The sequence below is a fragment of the Rhinichthys klamathensis genome, unplaced genomic scaffold (assembly GCF_029890125.1).
Source record: "Rhinichthys klamathensis goyatoka isolate OS25496 unplaced genomic scaffold, OSU_Roscu_1.1 h1tg000250l_1, whole genome shotgun sequence".
NCBI lineage: Eukaryota > Metazoa > Chordata > Actinopteri > Cypriniformes > Leuciscidae > Rhinichthys > Rhinichthys klamathensis.
In genome coordinates, this window is record NW_026606772.1 from 2829 (window position 1) to 24939 (window position 22111).

General features: G+C 36.8%; 3 protein-coding genes across 3 annotated transcripts; 2 read left to right on the forward strand and 1 right to left on the reverse strand.

Annotated features, from left to right (window-relative positions):
- Positions 1 to 3025: 3025 nt before the first annotated feature.
- Positions 3026 to 8352, reverse strand: mettl21a (methyltransferase 21A, HSPA lysine). The gene is made up of 5 exons (XM_056266602.1): positions 8241 to 8352; positions 7658 to 7822; positions 7392 to 7503; positions 6916 to 7309; positions 3026 to 3321 (listed from the first exon to the last, which is right to left on the reverse strand). The coding sequence occupies exons 2-5, from the start codon at positions 7802 to 7804 to the stop codon at positions 3264 to 3266; spliced, it is 711 nt and encodes a 236-aa protein (XP_056122577.1). The 5' UTR covers positions 7805 to 7822; positions 8241 to 8352; the 3' UTR covers positions 3026 to 3263.
- A 5011-nt stretch (positions 8353 to 13363) lies between these two features.
- Positions 13364 to 14764, forward strand: LOC130101067 (natural killer cell receptor 2B4-like). The gene is made up of 4 exons (XM_056266607.1): positions 13364 to 13451; positions 13554 to 13859; positions 14065 to 14358; positions 14619 to 14764. Exons 1-4 carry the CDS (start codon positions 13409 to 13411, stop codon positions 14762 to 14764), a joined length of 789 nt encoding a protein of 262 aa, XP_056122582.1. The 5' UTR covers positions 13364 to 13408.
- Positions 14765 to 18435: 3671 nt separating this feature from the next.
- On the forward strand, positions 18436 to 21454 carry LOC130101056 (SLAM family member 9-like). The gene is made up of 4 exons (XM_056266595.1): positions 18436 to 18541; positions 18647 to 18943; positions 20876 to 21169; positions 21309 to 21454. The coding sequence occupies exons 1-4, from the start codon at positions 18499 to 18501 to the stop codon at positions 21452 to 21454; spliced, it is 780 nt and encodes a 259-aa protein (XP_056122570.1). The 5' UTR covers positions 18436 to 18498.
- The last annotated feature ends 657 nt before the right edge of the window (positions 21455 to 22111 follow it).

Here is a 22111-nt window from a genome sequence, read left to right on the forward strand (position 1 = left end):
CCAGAAGCCATTTTCCAATTTCCTAAAACATGACAAAAATAACCAAATCAAATAAAACCCGCTTTTAAATCATACAAGACAACATACACAACACCTTATGATAGGTAGCCTACTCTCCAAATGCGCTTTTACGCACAACTCTCTAGAAGTTAAAAGCGCAATTTCCAAACTGCGCACACAATATTTGCACTATTTAACACTTACTGACCATCTTAGAGTGAAATGCGCGAGTCTTGGTTCAGAATTCCGTTATTATCCAGCGCAATTCTGTCTCTGTTGCGCGCGCGGACGCTCTCGAGAGTCGAACAGAGCAGGAGTGTTAAATATTACCTCAACTTTGCTTGTTAAGGAAACAATAAAGTGGAGACAGATTAAAGTTCGCATTCCTCTAAAACGCGGTTACTTAATCAGTAAGACAGTAATTTCTCCGTAATGAATGTCAGAGTAATTAGCAGCTGGTATGACGTTTTGTGCACTAAAGAAAAAAAAGTTTCCTCAAGTTTAATTTTCCCTCACAACACACCATCATTCCAGTTTCCTCAAATATGCATGCAATACAGATCGTTTTACATGCGTTTTATTAAATGTTCTATATTTGCATGATCACATGAACCATGTGAGGATGAAGCGTAGGCTATATTCATTATCAGTGATTCACAATTCACGAGTCATTCTTTTGAAACGATTCACATCAATGACTAATGACCTCGTCGAAAAGATCATGCAAAATACTGGAAATGATTAATGATTTTAATAATTAACAGTCGTATAATGTTCGAAATACTGTTCCCTGTTATTCAGTTTCAACTCTAGCTGTGTTTTGCGACATGATAGATTGTTTTTCGAGCTAGGTTATTTCATTGACCAGTCCAAACCACGGACCAAAAAAAAAAAACAGCTTTACCAACTGGTAGCCTAACTGGTTTGTTACTTGTTTGTTACAAAACATGTTCTACTAACAACTATTAACTATTGTTTTACAAACGTAAAATTAGAGACTACTCATAATTTGAGTAATGACTGGCTCATGAATCGATCTTCTGATTCGATTAGGCTAATTGAAAACCGCTAAAAAGAAATGATTCGCTAAATGAATCGGACCTCCCTGCGTTTCACCTAAAACTGTTAGTAAATCAAATGCTTCTATTATTAGTTTATCCATCGAAGCATTGACATTTACATTATGTTCTGCATATAGGCCTAGTAATTAGCAATGTTTGATAACGCAATGAAAAAAAATTAGGCCATATATCACATTTCACACAATATTTCATAAACTATCAGCACAGATAGGAATAAATGAGGCATAACTTTTTTTTAAACCTAAAAATAGCATAATTTTCTCCATAAACCATATGTAACCTTATAGAAGGCCGGCATTCCCCCGCACACACTGTAACGGCCTGTTTTCTGACACGTTTACAGCAGGGCCCATGTTTGCCTCTCAGACCATTACATTTATGATAGTCATTGATAAAGCAAATAATAAATAATATGAGAGGTGACATAGGCGCACTTCCCCCTCGAGTTGTTTGAAAGGAAATGAAGCGTGTGTTAGACCTCTACTGCCGTCCACATGCCCCATTATGAAATCAAATTCCCTGATTCAATTTAAGGATTTGATAACACAAATACTACACCAAAAACATCTGAACGTAATTTAATTAATTAAATCTTTAAAAGCAATTCTTAAAATCATGTGTAGGCCAAACTGGAAATTAGATCTCGCATATGTTTCTACTTTGTATAAACAGTTTGATTAAGTCAAAATGGACTTCCTCCCACATTAGACATTTATTTCCAAATTTTATGATTCAGAAATATGGCGAACACTTATTTTTGGCATAAAGCATGATGTACTGCATTGATTTTCCATTCCTCGTCGTTTCTGTGTTCTTTGAAAGAGTGTCAGAGAGTGTATTTGTTTATTTTGGTGTCTAAGCATATGCTTCCTTTGGGTGTGGTGTTCAATGATGTTTCATAACCGTGGATTGCAGTCGTGCACTGTGTAGTTGTGGTTTGTGGACAGTCAATGGCTGTTTACGGTGTTGGCACTTAATTTAAAGCCACAGAGGAAAGAACAACTGTTGGACAACTAGCCGGACCGAGCTGCAGGGAATATCGATGACAGGAATTTCCTGGCAATTTTTATTATCTAAAGAGCTTATATACATAAACATTTTATGCTTCATTATGCATTTGACAGATTCTTTAATTCAAAGAGGCTTCAGCAAACAAAAATATGTTCTTAGAATGTTTTGCAAATGTTCCCATTTGGTTATGAAAACATATGTTCCCATTTGGTTATAAAAACATTATGTTCTCTGAATGTTTTTTCTTGCAATCTCACTTGTCTATCTATCCATCTTTTATGATTGGGTGACTAATTTGTATTTGTACGATTCCATTCAATACGTTTTCATATGATCTGCTTGCTTATCCCCCACTGATAGTTAGCTTTAGTGGTGGTTACTTTTTTCAAAAACAAGTACGTTTTCGTCCAAATAACTGTCCGAATTCATACGAAATCGCCACATTGTAAAATAGTTTGCATGAAACGGAAGTTGCGATAGTCTTTTCTTCCCTATTGCGACTTATATCTGAGTGAAGCCACTTCGCAAACAAGAAAAAATGTAGGGCGGGGCTTGATTTTGTCCATGGGTAATTGATTGGATGGTTGTGGTTTGCTATTGGTCGATTTCATGTGAGTGACAGATTGCCCCGCCCTCGGGCCAGTAAACACATCATCAGAGAAGAAAAGAGACGTCACTCCAAGAGGGAGGGGAAGTTATTTTGATTAAAGATTACGAGGGCACATGAATTTATTGATGTGTGCAAATAAATAATTTATAATAAACTGCAATATTCCATATAAATTAAGCAGTGTCAATGAGTGAGTTTTCTCATGAGACTGTTTTCGATTGAAAACCTGCTGCATTTTAGCAATAAATCAAAATGACTGCAACTACAATTAGTGACTTAAATATATATCAAGGGTTGAAATCAAACTGACTGCAACCGATGAAACCATTTCCAGTTTATTCTAACAAAAAGAATTCAAGGTAATATAACATTCAAGATAACATAAGATTACTAAGGGCAAAGTGCTCTTTTCCACTGTCAAGAGCTATAAAACACGACAGATTTCACAAAAGATTTTTATCGTATAGGAGTGAAAGATCACATCCATGTGTTTGAGACAGACGCTTACCGTAATTACAATGCTAATTTTGCGATTAGTGAGTCTCAGTACCAGCATGACTTCAGTTTTGACCAATCAGGGGTAAACCTTCTGATGCCACTGACGTCAGAGAAAGGCTCCTGCAATAAAGGGGCCGACAAGATGTGATGTCACAGAACACAGTCGGAAACAGTAAAAGGCTGTGGGGCATTTTAAGCCTGTTTACAACCATTCTCGGAAGTAGATCTTTAAATTTGTGGCGCAATTAAACTGTGGCAGTGATATGGGGGAAAAAAAAGCTAAATATGACATTTTATAAAATATTTCACATTTGCGACTTAGAAAGCTGGAGGAAACTTCAAAGTGTTTTTCCTTCCATATCGGCAGATCTTCAGAAATCATTTAACAGCAGACAACAAGGGTTTAAAAGCCTGTTAAAAGCTCAACAAATATCATAGTGTCTTCTTTATTGACTGCGCTCAGGTGGAACGGTCTCATCTGCCACAAAGCGGACTTCCTCTGCAAACAAATACACAGACACTCACTTAAATTCGATCCGGCCTAATGCAGCATGGGCCGCGGTGCATTAAAACATCCTCTTACAGGTGTGGCACGTACAAAATTGTGTCGCTTTTAACAGGTGATGTGCGTAAACGACCTTCTAGTGGCATCAGGGACGATGTCACGGCGCTTAGCGTCCAGTAATAACTCATTTGTAAAAAAAACCATCATTATTCCATGACACAATAATGAATCATAGCATTTACGAGTCTCCATTGGAAACAAGAGAAATCTTTTTTAAATTATCAAATTATTTAATCATTTGAAATATCTCAGAGCCTGAAGACTGGTAAAGTCTTTGCTGGAGTTTTTGATTCGCTTGACAGGATGTGGGTTATCTGTTATAAAACTGGACACATGTTTATCCAAGATAAGGGTCAGTTTGATGATAAGTATCTGATTCTGATCTGAGGTTTAATGCATCAAAAACATAGCTAACATAAAACCGGCTTTGGCTTTCTACGTCCTAAAACATAACAAATTACTGTTGTGTGTTACTATATATATATGGATTGTATTTAGTGAAAAAACCCCACAATAGTTATCATCCTTTCCAGTCACCCTACTACCTGTCCGCTTGATCCTATCCCCACTCATCTCATCAAGCCTTTGCTTCTTCAATTGTACCTGCACTCACTCATATCATCAACACCTCTCTTCACACTGGTACCTTTCCCACAGCATTCAAGCAGGCTCGGATAATCCCACTGCTTAAGAAACCCACTCTAAAACCAGCACTTCTAGAAAATTACAGACCGGTATCCCTTCTTCCATTAATAGCTAAAACACTTGAACGAGTCGTGTTCAACCAAGTCTCTACCTTTCTTACACAGAACAGAACAACCTCCTGGTCAACAACCGGACTGGTTTCAAAAGCGGCCACTCAACTGAGACTGCCCTACTCTCGGTAATTGAAGCTCTGAGACTGGTAAGAGCTAGCCTGGCAAGCCAGACCTACATCAAGATGTTATTTCTGGGAACTCACAATTGGCATACCTCAATCCGAGGGGCGGGATAAACGGTTGTCTTTCAATATCCCTCGGCACGCAATAGGACAGCGCTACAACCAACCAGAGCAAGGAACGGCTGTGGCTGTGTGAGACCCATGCGTTTTCCCACCAGCGGAGCTAGTTGATATATTAAACTTTTGCCGTATCCGATCGTCAAAACTCCGAACACATCTTCCTTTTTTAAGAATGACTTAAGTTACGTTCTCTTAACTCCAAGTCCTCCAGAGTCGCGGCCAAATCCGATTCGAAAGACCGCTGTTCGCCAGCAGCATCTTTTTTTGTTTTCAAGTAACGTTAGCAGGGAAATCACCTAGGGAAATCACGCGGAACCGTCACATCTCTGCCGTCATTGTTAAGGCCGCCCACCAACTCTATACACGATGTGATTGGCCTGACCAGAGTTTGGTTTTTCCAGCTCGAAAAGCCAACGGAGAGTTGCTAGACCACACTTTGCTGCAAAATAATTTTTGCTGCCGCTAGGGTGCGTCTAGATTTCTAGGCTAGGTAAGAGCAGCTTCCAAGTCCTCAGTACTCATCTTGCTGGATCTGTCTGCTGCTTTTGACACAGATCCTCCTGTCAACCCTCATTGCGAAGGGCATCTCAGGAACCACAATCCAGTTTTTCAAGTCTTACCTCTCAGGTAGGTCCTTCAGGGTGTTGCGGTGGGGTGAGGTGTCTACATCGCAACGTCTAACTACTGGGGTGCCTCAGGGCTCAGTGCTTGGACCACTTCTCTTCTCCATCTACATGTCATCACTAGGATCTGTCACTCAGAAACATGGCTTTTCCTGTCAATACTACGCTGATGACACACAACTCTCATTCCAGCCTGATGATCCAATGGTAGCTGCTCGCATCTCAGCCTGTCTGACAGACATTTCTTGTTGGATGAAGGACCATCACCTTAAACTCAACCTTGCGAAGACAGAACTGCTTGAGGTCTCTTTATCACAACTTCTTTTTTCAGCTAGGTTCATCAACCATAACTCCATTCAGGTCAGCCAGGAACCTTGGAGTTGTGATTCACAGACCAAATTGCTAGAACTGCCCGGTCCTGCAGATTAGTCTTATACAACATTAGGAGGATCAGGCCCTTCCTATCAGAGCATGCTACACAACTCCTTGTCCAAGCGCTTGTTCTATCCAGACTGGACTATTGTAATGCTCTCCTGGCTGGTCTTCCAGCTTGCACTTTCAAACCTCTGTAACTGATCCAGAATGCTGCAGCCAGAGTGGTCTTTAACAAGCCGAAGAAAGCGCACATCACACCTCTCCTCATAAAATTGCACTGGTTGCCAACTGCCGCTCGTATCAAATTCAAGGCACTGGTATCACTTTGGATAAAAGTGTCTGCTAAATGACTGACTGTAAATGTAAATAAATGTAAATGTAGTTAATAATAATAATTATTATACTTAAATAATAATGAATAATACAAAATATATTATTTAGTTAATATTAAATAATAAATATTAATTATAATTAATATATATAGGATTGTGTATAGAAAACAATAAAAGTTTTATTAATTATTATTTATTGTATTATTATAATTTTATATCATATTAAATCTATAGAATTAATAACAGCTTTAAATAATATTCACTTTAATAATAATAAAAATATTTAGGATTGCATATAGAAAGCAATAATAGTTATAATAATAATACTATAATAATTATTATTAATTCTATTAAATAATATTTTTTAATAAATAAATAATAATAGTAATTTGATAATACAAATATTTTTTATTTTATGATAATAATTGTTTTATATTAGCTTTAATTATATTAGTTATAATAATAGATATGTTTTGGATTGTATATAGAAAATAACAATAATTAATTATTATTATAATCCATTTAACTAGTAATCCAAGTACTCACTTTTAAAAATCAAGTGGAAATAAATAGAAAGAGATGCTGAAGGCAAGACAGATGTCTATTTTAGCACAAGGCCAGATTATTCCAGGCCTGTATAGCAGCGCCACCTGCTGCCTAAGCAGTGACCTGCAAAAAGCCAAACATATAAAGCAAAAATCACCATGGTCCTGTTAAATATTGTCATTTAATCACCTTCAGTATGTTTTATAAAGCTTAAAATGCTTTGAATTACAAACAGGAAGCTCTACCCAAAGTTTCCTCAATGCAAGCTCTTACAGTTCGGCGTTGGTCCTGTTCTTCACGGCTCTGTAAATGTGAATGTCCCTTTGAGAGTCATAATGAACCTCCTGCACAGAGAACCTCTGCCGTAGCTCCATCAGGAACCGCTCATCTCTCTCATATCGGATCCGACAGGACAACACCACGACCGTGTTCTCCGAGCTCAGGTGTTCAAGAGTCTGCAGGAGAGCGGGAAACGTCTCTTCCAGGTAAACAATGTCGGCTCCCAGTATCAGATCAAAGCTGCCTGAGGGATACAGATCTAGATTCTCACCCCAGGTAAGTTCAGATACCTGTACCGCCCCCTTCTGGCTGGGAGGAATGTTTTCACGCACATTGGCAGTCAGAAATTCCAAGGCAGGTTCTCGGTCCGTAATTGTCACATTGGCTCCTGCAAGAATGGAATAGTACTGACCAAAATAATCCAGAAAAAATTTATTTAGTCAGGAAAATAATCAATCGTTCATTCTTACCAAGGAGAGCAGCTACAATGCCCACCAAACCTGTGCCGGCTCCAAGCTCAATAGCCTTCTTTCCTTTCAGATCCACGTTTCCCATCTCCAGAAACATGCAGAGCACTACAGCCTGGAAAATAAACAGGGATGGACTTCTGAATCACGAAAATAAACACTTGTGACAGTTCATGGATCATGTCTTGTGGGATTCGAACCTGCAACCTATCCTTTACCAGTCCAGATCTGTACTAGCCTTCAATGCATATGATGATTTTTGAACTTACTGCGTCCCAGACCACAGCAGCGACACCCAATCGCTTCCAGTCCTGGCTGAGTCTGATCCTGTGATTGGCCAGATTAAATTCAGCTGAAGTCTGGTGAAGCTTTGACAGAGCAGGAAGTACATTCTCATCATAGGGGACCAAAGCCATCCTGAGCTGCTAAAATGCCTGAAAAGACCAAATAACACAGAAACCATGATTTTGCTAATAAAATAAAAGTTAATTATAGAATAAAAGTGATATCTGATATGTTTTTAAATGTTATGTTGTCATTGTAATGAGCATATTGTTTGTTAAATTGGAAGGAAGTGTTTGCAAATATTGTCCTCTGTGTTTTTCCACTGCGCATGATATACCATGGAGTCTCTTATGTTAATTGTTTTTGTCACACTGACTTCATCTATATCAAGGCTGTGGTTCATTCACACCTTTTCTCGTAGTATATAATCTGAAGGCTTTCAATAAAGATTTGACTTTGAGTGAACTAAACTTCTGTGTCTGCGTCATTCTTGGTCCCTGTGATATCAGTGTCACTCTCTTCGATAAGGAAGATCCGTAGCTATTTATCTAACAATTTTTACTGTACCTATTTTTTAAATCCAGCGAGTTGACAGTTCCTTATTCTGTAACGTTTTAAAATGGTTTGCCTATTTGTCAAAAAAAGAGAGAAATCGAATACAGACTGTAAACAAGAGAGATTCAGCCGATTCAGCAGCATTTCGCGATCTGTTGTTCGACCGCTGTTACCTCTGACAGTCGCGACTCATCTGCGCCATCTGATGTTTAGGCGTGTAACTGCTAGTGGTGTTTTGTTCATCAAGGAATATTATCGTTTGTATTTTTTCGTTCACTGAAGTCTAAGAGTAAATAGTATTCGAGTGAAATGAAGGAGACTTAGGGTGGATGGACATGGACCTACTGAGCAAATACCCATCTTTCAAAATAAATCACCTTACTCTTCTATGCGAACTTATTCCCGAATGTGCGAGACTTCCGATTCATTAGGCTATAGCAATAAGAACAATAAACTGCAGTAAACAGTAAAACTATTTGCCATCCACCCTAATTCTCCTTCATTTCACTCGAATGCTATTTAGTCGCAGACTTAATAATATAAGTCTAATAATATTCTAAAAAAGAATAATATTCCTTGATTAACAAAACACCACAAACCCTAGTCAGAACCAGAACGGTGTAAAGGTAGTGAAAACTCAGCTCAAACAAGCATAAAACACTTTTTTACAAACACTTTAAAAATGGTTTATTGAAAGTGTAATCTATTAAATACAATTATCACCTATTATCATTATTTACTACCGATCTCGCCCGGTATGACCACCCAAACTGCCCATTTGAATGAGAGAGAGAGAGAGAGAGAGAGAGAGAAAGACAGAGACTAATACTATTAATTAGGAAGTTTCTATATAATGTGTTTTTTTCTTAAATTGTATGGGTAGTTTATGGGGAGTTTGGTTAAACAGGCAAATAAAAGATTATGGACAATTTTCGCAGACTGTGATGACATAATCATAAATCCTGCACAAATTATTATTATTATTATTATTTATTTATTTTAAATATAGGATTTGTAGGCTATAGCATATTTATAACACTATGGCCTACTTAGTATTATATTACCGTTGCATCAAATAAAATAAAAAAAAACTAGTTAAAGGAGTAGTTCACTTTTTAAAAAACTTTTGCTGATAATTTACTCACCCCCATGTCATACAAGATGTCCATGTCTTTCTTTCTTCAGTCGAAAAGAAAATAATGTTTTTGATGAAAACATTCCAGGATTTTTCTCCATATAATGGACTTCAATGGTAGCCAAACGGTTCAAGGTCTTAATGACCGTTTCAGTTCAGCTTCAAAGGGCTTTAAACGATACCAGACGATGAATAAGGGTCTTATCTAGAGAAACGATCTGTCATTTCAAAAATAAATAAAAAAGTTAAAGTTTTATATAGGCACAAATGTTCGCCTTGCGAACTCTCCTGTTCGAACTCGTTCATTAAAATGAACGAATCTTTTTTCGAGTCATTTACTCGTTCATCAAAATGAACGAATCTTTTTTCGAGTCATTGACTCGAAAAAAGATTCGTTCATTTTGATGAACGAGTTCGAACAGGAGAGTTAGCAAGGCGAGCATTTGTGCATATAAAACTTTAACTTTTTTATTTATTTTTGAAATGACCGATCGTTTCGCTAGATAAGACCCTTATTCATCGTCTGGTATCGTTTAAAGCCCTTTGAAGCTGCACTGAAACGGTCATTTAGACCTTGAACCGTTTGGTGCCCAGCAAAGTGCATTATATGGAGAAAAATCCTGGAATGTTTTCATCAAAAACATTAATTTCTTTTCGACTGAAGAAAGAAAGACATGGACATCTTGGATGACATGGGGGTGAGTAAATTATCAGCAAAAGTTTTTTTAAAAGTGAACTAATCCTTTAATGCGGCTGTGAGTTGATATGTTAACTCTTTTTGAAAGTTGGGAAAACACTATTCTGGAGTTTTACTTTTGCCTTTTTGAGCAAATGGGAACACAAAAATATATATTAAATGTAGTCTCTCATTCAACGCTAAACAAGTTTTTCTTTTTCTTTCTGCACTGCTATAATATAATAGAAATTTACCTATGACGACTTCCGCTTCGGAGAAACCGGAAATGTGAAAAGGGTCAATTAACTCTTGCTTTTTTATTATACAAATGTGTCATAATCTTGTGATAAACCCTGTTTTTGTACAGCTAAAATAAATAACTGGAAGCGATTTGACACCGGAAGCTTTGCACAATGAAGTTGCAAAGCTCTTATAATAAAATAATGTGGATAAAACCATAGACTGTGAAAAAGAATTAAACTGACAAAAAAAGTGGTGCCGCTAGTTCTAGTGGAATTTGACAAGTGACTTGTTTTAGAGTTTAAGGAACAGCTGTTTCGAGGCGTGGGGAAAGCTTAAAATGAGAAGTTTCTTCATTAGACTGGACACTTCATTATTATGCAATGAGACACTAAAATCACCAGCAGATGGTGATTAATTTTGATATCACTTGACTAGTTTGAGGAACCGACATAAAACCATTTATAGAGATGTGAAGACTTGAAATTACGTTTTTCAGATTTGTTGAGTGTTTTAATCTAATACTTTTGAAGAAATGTTTTGCATATTCATTTTCTTCTGTCTCTGGCATCTGGTTGGTGAGTTAAACATGATTCATGACTTCAGGTTTAGTACAGTGAGAGGATTTACTTGAACTGTTATTTAATCTGATTATCTATGTGTGTTTGGTTCTGATACAGATGGAGTGAAGATAGTGAAAGGGATGGAGGGAGATTCTGTCACTCTACACACTGATGTTAGTGGCAAACCAAGACCTAAACGTCATATAGAGTGGAGTTTTGAAGCTGAAGATACTCATTAGAGTCATGGGGCTTGAAGGGAAGAAAGGTGAAATGATATATTATGGTGAATGTGATCATATATTCAGAGACAGACCGCAGATCGACAATCAGACTGGATCTCTTACCTTCAGGAACACCAGAACCACAGACTCTGGACTTTATCAAATACAATCTTCATTCTTAGAGAATCATTCAATGTTACTATCTACGGTGAGTAGTTGAATTTAATGTGCCATATTTAAACAATCAATCATTTGAAATCTTTTATGTCAATATATTAAAAACAATATTAATTGATAGCAGGCCAAGGATCATGTTGATAAAGCTTAAATGAATTAATTTATTCCAGAAAATGTCTACAGTAAATAGTAATGTGTTTCACATTATTCTCTCGTGTTTTCCAGCTCATCTTCCTATTCCTGTCATCACCAGAGATTCGACATGTTCTTCATCATCATCAGGATCATCATCAGTGTCCAGATGTTCACTGCTGCGTTCAGTGTTGAATGTGAGTCATGTGACTCTCCTGGTTCAAAGGAATCAGTTTATTGTCCAGCATCAGTGTGTGTGATCTAATCAGCAGCGTCTCTCTACCTCTGGAGGTGGAATATCAGGATAAAAACACTTACAGTTGTGTGCTGAACAATTCATTCATTGACCAGACTGAACATCTGGACATCACTGAACTCTGTCAGACACATCCAGGTAGGCTACATCATAGGAGATGTTAATAATTATTTATAAAAAACTCACCACAAACATTGTTCTTCTTTCTGTTGCAATAATGCTGTTGTTGAGTTTGTTATGAAATAGGAGCAGGTTCTTAATAAAACCTCTTCTGTCTTCAGACCGCGTCCACTGTTATAGTTTCACTGAAGCTGTGATTCGATTGGTCATCTCTGCTGTGGTGGGCGTGGCTACTGTTGCCATAGTGGTTTATAACATCAGATCCAGAAGAGCTGAAAAGAAGCGGAGAACATCCCAGTCAGTCCATGAATAATGATCCACATGTTTTCACATCTGTGCAATATGTCAGGATTCCCAGTCACAGAAAACCTTTAAAATATATATATATATTTATAAAAAATATTTGCTTTGCACTTCTTTTCTTCTTCAAAGACAATTAAAATCTAAAGCATGACATTGAACAATATTACAAATTCTTGTGTATAATTTGCTTGTTCAGTCAGGGCTGAATGCAACCAGTTTGAACTGAGCATCAGGAACTGAAGGTTGTTTGTTTGAATCCCAGTAGATTTGAAGGGTTTCCTGGAGATCATTTTACAATCTCAAATGCTAAAGAATCTGTATCAGTGTGATAATGAAAAATAAAAGAATATGAATCAATCCAAGTGAGTCAACGTTTTATCAACTCTACAGGAAATTTAGTTCTGCCTCTTGCACAGCATCTGTAACATATGATTACAGTGCCAACTACTGTTTTCTTCGTGAATAACAGGTACAATCAATTATTAAAGTGAAATTTGTTACATTGTGCTGAAAAAAGATATGCAGAAAATGGCCATTTAGAACAAATTTAGAAAGTGAGAAGTCTAAAAATGCTGGCGGCAGCAACACAGATAAAAGAGTGAAAGTCACTTCCTTTAATGCATGAGCTCAATAGGCTAGTGTGACTGTGTTTTTGAGTGCTGGACTGCTTTTCAGCTAATTTGAACCTCACATTTGCCTTACAAAACAGCCTTTCTGTGAAACAGAGACTATATCATCCAAGAGGTCTATAATATCTGGAGAAAGCCGTTCATTCATCTCACTAGCAGCTGAAGAAGTACACGGCCTTTCAGTCTTTTCTCTTAGTTTTGCTGTGAGGTATTATCAAGGGCGTAGATTTGGTTTGAACATTGGGGGGGTTGAAGTTTGGGTATGCCTCCTGATATTGTGATCATGGTATAAATAATGGGGGGGTTGTAATGCATAGATTTAAATATTGGGGGGGTTATATCCCCCCCATCCCCCCACAAATTACGCCCCTGGGTATTATAGCCAATCACCTGCAGTATAAATGTCATGTGACCAATCATTTAGGAGCCAATCACAACTTAAATTTAAGATGCAGATGTGAAAATGAATAAATAAATAAATAGTTGTTTAAATACATTTTGTTAATAATAGGCCAAAAAATTAAGTTGTGCTGTATGGACTGTAACACGTGACTCAGAGATTGAGGAACAGACATCTAACCGAGCCGTGAAGACTGAAGGAGACATTCTTACTTCCTCATTAGACTCTACAGTATAAAACGATTAGCAGACTTTATTTGAGATTAATGACACATTTCTGTTCCTTTCTTCAGATTTTTGGAGTGTTTTAATCTCATACTTTTGAAGAAATGTTTTACACATTTATTTTCTTCTGTCTCTGGCATCTGGTTGGTGAGTTAAACATGATTTATGACTTCAGGTTTAGTACAGTGAGAGGATTTACATGAACTGTTATTTAATATGATTATCTATGTGTGTTTGGTTCTGACACAGATGGAGTGAAGATAGTGACAGTGATGGAGGGAGATTCTGTCACTCTACACACTGATGTTAGTAATAAACACAGACATAATAGACAGTGGTGGATTGGTCCTGAAAATACTCGGATAGTCAGAGTTTTTTGGTTTGATGAGGAGACATATGATATTATGTATTATGATGAAGACATATTCAGAGACAGACTACAGATCGACAATCAGACTGGATCTCTGACCATCAGGAACACCAGAACCACAGACTCTGGACTTTATCAAATGTACGGTGCGTTCTTCAGAGAATCATTCAATGTTACCGTCTACGGTGAGTAGGTAAATTTAATGTGTTCTTTCCTTGCCATATTTTAACAATCATTTTAAATAATTTATATTTTTAAATATTATGTCGATGTTAGAAATATGAATTGACAGCAGGACATTGTTGACAGAGCTCAAATTTATTTATCCCAGAATATTTCTATAGTAGCCTATATTATAATTTATTTTACATTATTCTCTCATGTTTCCAGCTCGTCTGCCCATACCTGTCATTATCACCAGAGACTCTTCAAATGGTTCATCATCGTTAGTGTCTAAATGTTCACTGGTGTGTTCAGCTGTGAATGTGAGTGATGTGACTCTCTCCTGGTTCAAAGGAATCAGTTTATTGTCCAGCATCAGTGTGTCTGATCTCAGCATCAGTCTATCTCTACCTCTGGAGGTGGAATATCAGGATAAAAACACTTACAGTTGTGTGCTGAACAATCCTATCAGCAACTGGACCAAACATCTGGACATCAGTCAATTCTGTCAGACATCTGCAGGTACATCAGCATTGATATTACTACATTTATATATAAATACCACAGACAAATGTAGACTGAAACCCATCCTGAAAATAGGCGGTGCTCTTGAGGAGGGAGATATGTCAGAGAGAAGGTGAAGAAAATATTTGATCAGAGCTGTGTGCGTATGATGTTTACTCATCTTACAAAACGTAATAAATAACCATGTGTTACAGCAATTGCTTCCAGTTGAGATGCTGTTGGTGAGTTCTCAATAAAACCTCTTCTTCTGTCTTTAGACTTTGTCCACTGTTGTGGTTTCACTGAAGCTGTGATTCGATTGGTCATCTCTGCTGTGGTGGGCGTGGCTACTGTTACCATAGTGGTTTATGACATCAGATCCAGAAGAGCTGAAAAAAAGCGGAAAACATCAGTCAGTCCCTGAATGACGCCAGTAATAGAAAACCTGGAAATATCAGAGAATTTTACAATTCCAGGACAGGAAATCAATAAAGTCTTAATGAAAAGATAATGGAAATTTGAGTATACCTTTTTTTGCTGTAATTTTTTTCATAAACTATTGATATTGTTTTGAGTAAAACTTGCTTGAAAGCCATGATCAAATTGTGACTGTATTGTTCTTTTGAGTATGTTCATCATCAACGGAGATTATTTTATATGCTCAAATGCTAACAACCCCACACAAGTTTGTGGAGCTGGAGTTGATAAAAATTCACCCAGATAAACAGCAAAGCTTCTGTTATTAGACTTAACACTGAAGGGCCACTCTTCGAAAACCAACATAGTGCAGACGAGAAACCAAGCCTCTATGATACTGTATCAAATGCTGCACTAAGATAATAATACCAAGATTGCAGAATCTCCGGAATCAACGCTTCATAAAATATTATTATAAACTGATTCATTCAGTACTATGTTGTGCTCTAAAACCTGACTAAAGAACTTCAAACATGGAATTTATCTGCAAGAAGATCTGTAGTCGGATGAAAACTACTTTCTCTAGAACTTTAGTTTTTAAAATCGGTCTAAAATGAGAAAATTCTGTAAGGTCCAAATAAGGTTTTTTAATAATAGACTGCACTATTGTTTAAAACAAGCAGGTACAACACCTGTAGACAGGCAGCAATTTATTATATATCAAGCCAAAGTCCTTGGGCCAATAACATTAAAAATGTGTTTAGGAATAATATCTTGAGGCTTCAAATGTTCAACAATCTCTGGTAACGTTGTGAGAGAAACAGACTCAAACTGATGACAAAGAGCATGAAACAGATGGGGACGATGGATCATAATCAGGTAACTATAGAAGATCTACTATTGGCATTCTTCTCAAGATAGTCAGAAACAGGAGGATTAGTAGCAGAATCATTTTTTCTGTTGCAATCAAAATTGTCACAAATGCTTAACCTGATTGAACGTGGAATAATGTTTTAACATTTTGGCCTTATAAACAGAATTACATTTTTAGATTGTAAATATTGAGTCATCTCTTCTGAAAAGAAAGATGCGTGGAGCAGCAGAAAGGTTGCAGTAGTTATAACACACTAAATGCTTTTTTTTTTTAAACATGACACAAAGACCATGTTATAACAGCAAATGTCCAAATTTGTCTAGTGTATAGAGACATTTCACAATTTTCCCTTTAAATGACATATAGCCTACATTGTAAAAAATAAAATCTTTTTAAAAAAACGGTCAATGTCTGTCAGCTACCAAACAAAAAACATAAAAATAAAGTAAAATATCCTAATTTAAATAAAGTGCAAAAGACTTTTACAGAAATCTTCATTAAACTTTTGAACAGAAACACAGTTATTGTTAATATCTTGCAGTTAACATGCATGATTTACTGTGACTGTACGTCACTGCATCCACAACTACACAGTTACTGTCAGTTAAATAAAGCAACATGCAGCATATCTTCAGTGTTTCTCTGCTAATCCTGACCCACAAAACAGACAATACAGAAACAACAGAACATTAAACACTAACAGTGTTCTCTCAATATCTCTGCATCTCACTTATTACAATCCAGACTTTATTTCTTTCATTCTTATTGAGAATTAACAGGTTTAGAAGTTGATGTTTTATTGAAAATAATAAAGTTTGATGTCGCCAATATGGTGATCAGTGTTTGGTTTAGTTGGGCTCTTGACTCTTGACTTTTTAACGCCAGTTTTTCTCTGGCTGCTTTAACTGTGTGTCCCTGATACATATTTGTAGAGAAACTGAGGATGTTGGTCACTTTTTAGTGATGATAGTCATCATGTAATGGTCTGATTAACTGATACCTCCTGAAGTTTGATATCTGATTAAATCATTACATTTTGGTTTTCAATTTTGCATCCCAATACTGCTGCAGAAAATCCTGCAGTGCTCTGATACTCTGAAAGATTTTATGAAGTCATTATACAGAAAATGTTTTGACAGGATCATATAGACTCACACAGACATCATTAATCAGCATATAAATCGCAACAATGGTGACAATGAAAAAATTTCAGATCAACTCTGAACTCGTCACAAAACAAGCTACTAAAGTCACAAAAAGACTTTGTTGATTGTCACCTAGTTGAGATTCATATGTTGATTCTTAGCTCAAAACATGTTCTGTATAATATACAGTATATATCTTTTTTAATTTCAGAATATCACATTGTCATAATAATGATGCCACAATATCATCATGTGAAAAATTGTGACAATAATCATATGCTCTCAATATACATTATGTAACCTCAGCTAATATACTCAGAGATTTGATTCAAAGTCATATCAATGAATCAGGCCACCATATGATGACTATACATCACCAATAAGTGACCAACATCATCTGATGTTCTTTTCTCCTGCATTTATTGCCATTACAATTGTGTATTGAAAAATACAGCTAAAGCAGCCAGGAAAAACCTAATGTTAACAATTCAAGAGTCATGAGCTGATCTCCATCATGATGACATAAAATTTCTCTTAACGTTTTTTGCACTTTATTTAAATTAGCATATTTTACTTTACTTATATGGTTTTTGTTTGACAATTAAGGTATTTGATGCAGGAAATACCTGTAAAATTACAGTGTTTTTCAGTTTATTTAATTTAGGATGTTTTACTTTAATGTTACAGGTTTTTTTGGGCAGCCAGTCATTCGACCGTTTTATCATTTAACTGTTTTGTTACTGTTTAATTACAGATTATATTTATAATTTTACATATATTTTTATTTAATGAAAGATACAGTAGGCTACATTTTCTGTATAAAAAATATAAATTACTGCAATTTGTCATTAATGTCACAATACAGCTGAATTTTTATTTTACGGATATTATTTGTAGTTTTACAGAGTTTTGAGTACAATTTAAAATTAAAGAAAATGAAAGAAAAATCTGTTATTTTCTGTAAAATTAGGAAATCATTCGAGTCGCTGCTTCCGTTTTAAATGAGGAATCTCACAAGAAACAAACTGCGCCGGAATTGGGTGCAAAAGTTACGCACTAAACCACAAACAAATCATGAGCAGCTTAGGGGAGAGACACATATAAACAAATACTGTGTAACGCTCTGTACAAAAAGTAACCCAACCACTAATTCACTGCTATGAGTCAATCAAAACATACAAAAGAGTTGTTAAAACAAAAGCACCAGTTCCTAAGGATTCTTAAACTATATATAGAGTCAACTCATAAATATTACAGTTGTATTTCTAGAGTTCAATCCAATTGGGCTAAAGTTGAGGAATCAACTATTTTGTCCTTTTTATGACAAACACTTATTGAATACAGAATCAAAATTGTAAACTGACTGTAAATATGGATATTTTCCCCCGTCTGAAATAGACAATCAGACATGGTGAAAATGACCCAATAACCAATAAATAAAAAAATAAAAAAAATCTGTTAACAGTGACCACAACCTTGTAAATGTGTTTGCTCAAATGTGCAAATTACACAATTCCTTTTCCACATAAAAGACCGCAAGTCTTTGCGGTGCCAAACTGTCGATTAAAATGGTTGTTTAGCAGGTAGCCTATTAACATGGAATGTAAGGAACACATGACTAGAGATTAAGGAACAGACTTTTAGCCAAATGAAGTACGGTTGAAGGAGTTACTGACAGAAGAGTTCCTTTATAAGACTTCCTCTATCTCATACGGTTGAACAATGTTTTGTGCATTTATTTCCTTGTATTTATTACATTTGGTTGGTGAGTTAAACATGTTTTTTGGCTTTTGTTAATTTCTACTTCAGCAGGCTGACGACTGAACATTCATTTTTGGGATCTTGTTATGTGTGTTTTGTTCTGATACAGATGGAGTAAATATAGTGTCAGCGATGGAGGGAGATTCTGTCACTCTACACACTGATGATACTATCAGATATAAACCTTATGTACAGTGGAGATTTGGACCTGAAAATACTATTATAATCATTCAATTTAATGGGGGGGGACCTGATATTACATATTTTAACGACAAGAGAATCAGAGACAGACTACAGATCGACAATCAAACTGGATCTCTGACTATCAGGAACACCCGAACCACAGACTCTGGACTTTATCAACTCATGATGAAATACAGGCTGTTATTCAATGTTACTGTGTATGGTGAGTATTGAGTTTGAAGTCATATTTTCATTTACAGTTGTAATATAAGAATATTAATTGACAGCAGTACTGCTAAATTATTGTACATCATGTGCCAGAAAATAGTTGACATGACAGTATTTATGCATTTGTTTCTTTGAAAGCTTGCTGTGATAAACTCCGAAGGTCTGAAAAAAAAGAAGCTAAAAATGATTGGCCTATTATTGGTGTAACGGCTAGTTCAGCATGACCAGTCGAATGCTAAATATGGTTGCAAAGATAGATGGAAATAGATAGGCTATATAAGGTGTGGTTTTGACACCTTCAGAACAAAGAAAGCGAAGCAAGCAAGCACTTTCAAATACCATATCTAACATCTTATAAGCACCGTTTCTGGAAAAGAGAAACATTTTATAAACAAACACTAATTCTGAGAAACATTACTCAGACAGTACTTGGAATACATCCAATATCTAACACAAGTAGCTATATCTCAGGGATAGTACACCAAAAATTGAAAATTCTGTCAGTAATTACTCACCCTCATGTGATCCAATTCAAACCCGTAAGACTTTCGTTCATCTTCGGAACACAAATTAATTAAGATATTTTTGATTAAATCTGAGAGCTGGATCACTCCTCCATAGGCTTTCTAAGGGATTGAAACTTGCCCAGAAAAGTTATTAAAGACATTGTTAAAGCTCCAGTCGGCAAGTCTGGCAGATTGAGTGGATTTAGGAAAATTTTGAATGTTTACAACTCTCATGCCCCTCCCCTACTATCAACGGATACCCTCCCACCCAGTTCATGCTCGTCAGTGCGTGTGCACCAGATTTTCAGTGAACGCCAGGACTCTCAAGTGTCACGCATTGAGCGTGACAGTCACTCATTTCGGTCTTTTGTCACGCTCTCCCGCCACACATTGTATTTCTCACGCTGAAAAACTATTTGAAATATATTTAATATGCCGCAGCACCCAAAACTCTGGCCGCGCCGCTCTCACTGTGGAACCGGCATGAATCAAGCGTGTTTCCTCTGGTGTTGTTCGTCGAGCTACACAATAGCCAATCAGAAAATAGCACTATTGTATCTGGGTAAGATTTAACGCAACAACCAATGACAAAAATGTATCCAACCCCCCGTCGGCTGGGTGTCACTCTTACCTGTCTTCAAAACTTGAGAGCCCTGGAACGCGCCCGTCTCATCAGCATCCATCAACACCATGGAGTATTTGGAGGTATGCTGTCCTGGCTAATCTACCGATAGATTGCAATTGCTAACGTCATTTATACTCTAAATGAGCGTACTTGATTTTCCGCCATCACTCTTCGTTACTGCGCGAACTTCAGGCGTGTGCATGTGATTGTAACGTGCGCGAGGGGTGGCGTGTGCCCGATCTGTGATTGACAGTCAGATCTCACACCCCCCTGCGCTGATTGGACATGATGAACCGGGAGCTGTGGATTTTTGCAAAACAAATAACACGCTCCAGGTGGAGTTAGAAGCTCGGGTTTTTTTCTAAAACCACTTTATTTATGTTGTTCTGTCAGATTATAGTGTCGATTTCACTGAATATGATCAAAAAAATGTTGCCGACGGCAGCTTTAAAATAGTCCAAGTGACTACAGTGGCTCAATCTCAAGTTTATCAAGCGATGAGAGTACTTTTTGTTACGCAATAAACAAACAAAAATAACGACAATTCAACTATTAATTTCCTTCTCTGTGGGCCTCGAGTGAGTTCACGTAGTGTAACAGCGCAGCGCTTCTGTGTTGTTCGTCACACGTAGGCTCACTATTGGCCGACGCTGGTCATGTGTGTGATGCGTGTGACGTACAACACAGAAGCGCTGCGCTGTTACACTACGTGAACTCACTCGAGGCCCATAGAGAAGTCCCACACTACTCACCCTCTATGAATTTAATTTGTTTTTTTTAAATCTATATTTTTCAGCTCGTCTGCCCATTCCCATTATCACCAGAGACTCTTCAAACTGTTCATCATCATCATCAAGCCAGATTTGTTCACTGATGTGTTCAGCTGTGAATGTGAGTCATGTGACTCTCTCCTGGTACAAAGGAAACAGTTTATTGTCCAGCATCAGTGTGTCTGATCTCATCAGGAGCGTCTCTCTACCTCTGGAGGTGGAATATCAGGATAAAAACACTTACAGTTGTGTGCTGAACAATCCTATCAGCAACTGGACCAAACATCTGGACATCAGTCAATTCTGTCAGACATGTGCAGGTACTGAACATCAGCGGTGATAATAATTAATATTTACAGAAGTACCACAGACAAATGGTTTTGCTTCCAGTTGAGATGTTGTTGGTGAGTTTGTCATAAAGTAGTTGCAGGTTCTCAATAAAACTTCTTCTGTCCTCAGACCGCGTCCACTGTTGTGGTTTCATTGAAGCTGTGATTCGATTGGTCATCTCTGCTGTGGTGGGCGTGGCTACTGTTACCATAGTGGTTTATGACATCAGATCCAGAAGAGCTGAAAAAAAGCGGAAAACATCAGTCAGTCCCTGAATGACGGCACTCACGGCAGTAATAGAAAACCTGGAAATATCAGAGAATTTTTACAAAATCAGGATAGAAAATGAATCGTTTTATGTAAATATGGAAATTTGAATATACATTTTATTTCTGTTGTAAATATTTCATAAACTAAATATTGATCTTGTTTGGAGTAGGCTAAAGCTTGCATTTATACCAGTGATGTTCAAGTTTTGACTAAATTGTTCTTTTGACTCAATCAGTCAAACAGTTCACAAAATGCTCTACTGATTAGCAAATTAAAATGATTCACAAACTACTGAAAAAAAGGTCGCTGAAATCCATTGGTTAAAAAAAGCAGGAACACTAGATGGTGATGACAAAGTCTCAGTCAGCTCTTGGAATTGGTGCGATTTTTTTTTTTTCATATAAAGAATATTGCTTTACTCCAATAGTGTAATATTCTAACACTAATTTAGTTTGTCCACAAGGTGTCAGACTCAACACTACGGACCATTGTTTCACAGTCTAAAAAAACTTTTTTTTCTTCTAAAAACAAACAAAATAGCCGCCCGTGTTGATGAGCACTTGTGTGAGGGAAATTAAAGATACCAGCAACTCTGTTTTAAACGAGTATTAAGACATTTATTATCGTAAACTTTTGGAGCGAAAAAGCGCAGAGACTGGACA

Coding starts and splice junctions, on each gene's coding strand:
- mettl21a (XM_056266602.1), bottom strand. CDS start 7,804: ATGGCTTTGGTCCCCTATGATGAGAATGTACTTCCTGCTCTGTCAAAG. Junction 7,504..7,657: donor CTGCTGTGGTCTGGGACGCA/GTAAGTTCAAAA, acceptor TTTATTTTCCAG/GCTGTAGTGCTCTGCATGTT. Junction 7,310..7,391: donor CATTGTAGCTGCTCTCCTTG/GTAAGAATGAAC, acceptor CCATTCTTGCAG/GAGCCAATGTGACAATTACG.
- LOC130101067 (XM_056266607.1), top strand. CDS start 13,409: ATGTTTTACACATTTATTTTCTTCTGTCTCTGGCATCTGGTTG. Junction 13,860..14,064: donor ATTCAATGTTACCGTCTACG/GTGAGTAGGTAA, acceptor TCATGTTTCCAG/CTCGTCTGCCCATACCTGTC. Junction 14,359..14,618: donor ATTCTGTCAGACATCTGCAG/GTACATCAGCAT, acceptor TTCTGTCTTTAG/ACTTTGTCCACTGTTGTGGT.
- LOC130101056 (XM_056266595.1), top strand. CDS start 18,499: ATGTTTTGTGCATTTATTTCCTTGTATTTATTACATTTGGTTG. Junction 18,944..20,875: donor ATTCAATGTTACTGTGTATG/GTGAGTATTGAG, acceptor TATATTTTTCAG/CTCGTCTGCCCATTCCCATT. Junction 21,170..21,308: donor ATTCTGTCAGACATGTGCAG/GTACTGAACATC, acceptor TTCTGTCCTCAG/ACCGCGTCCACTGTTGTGGT.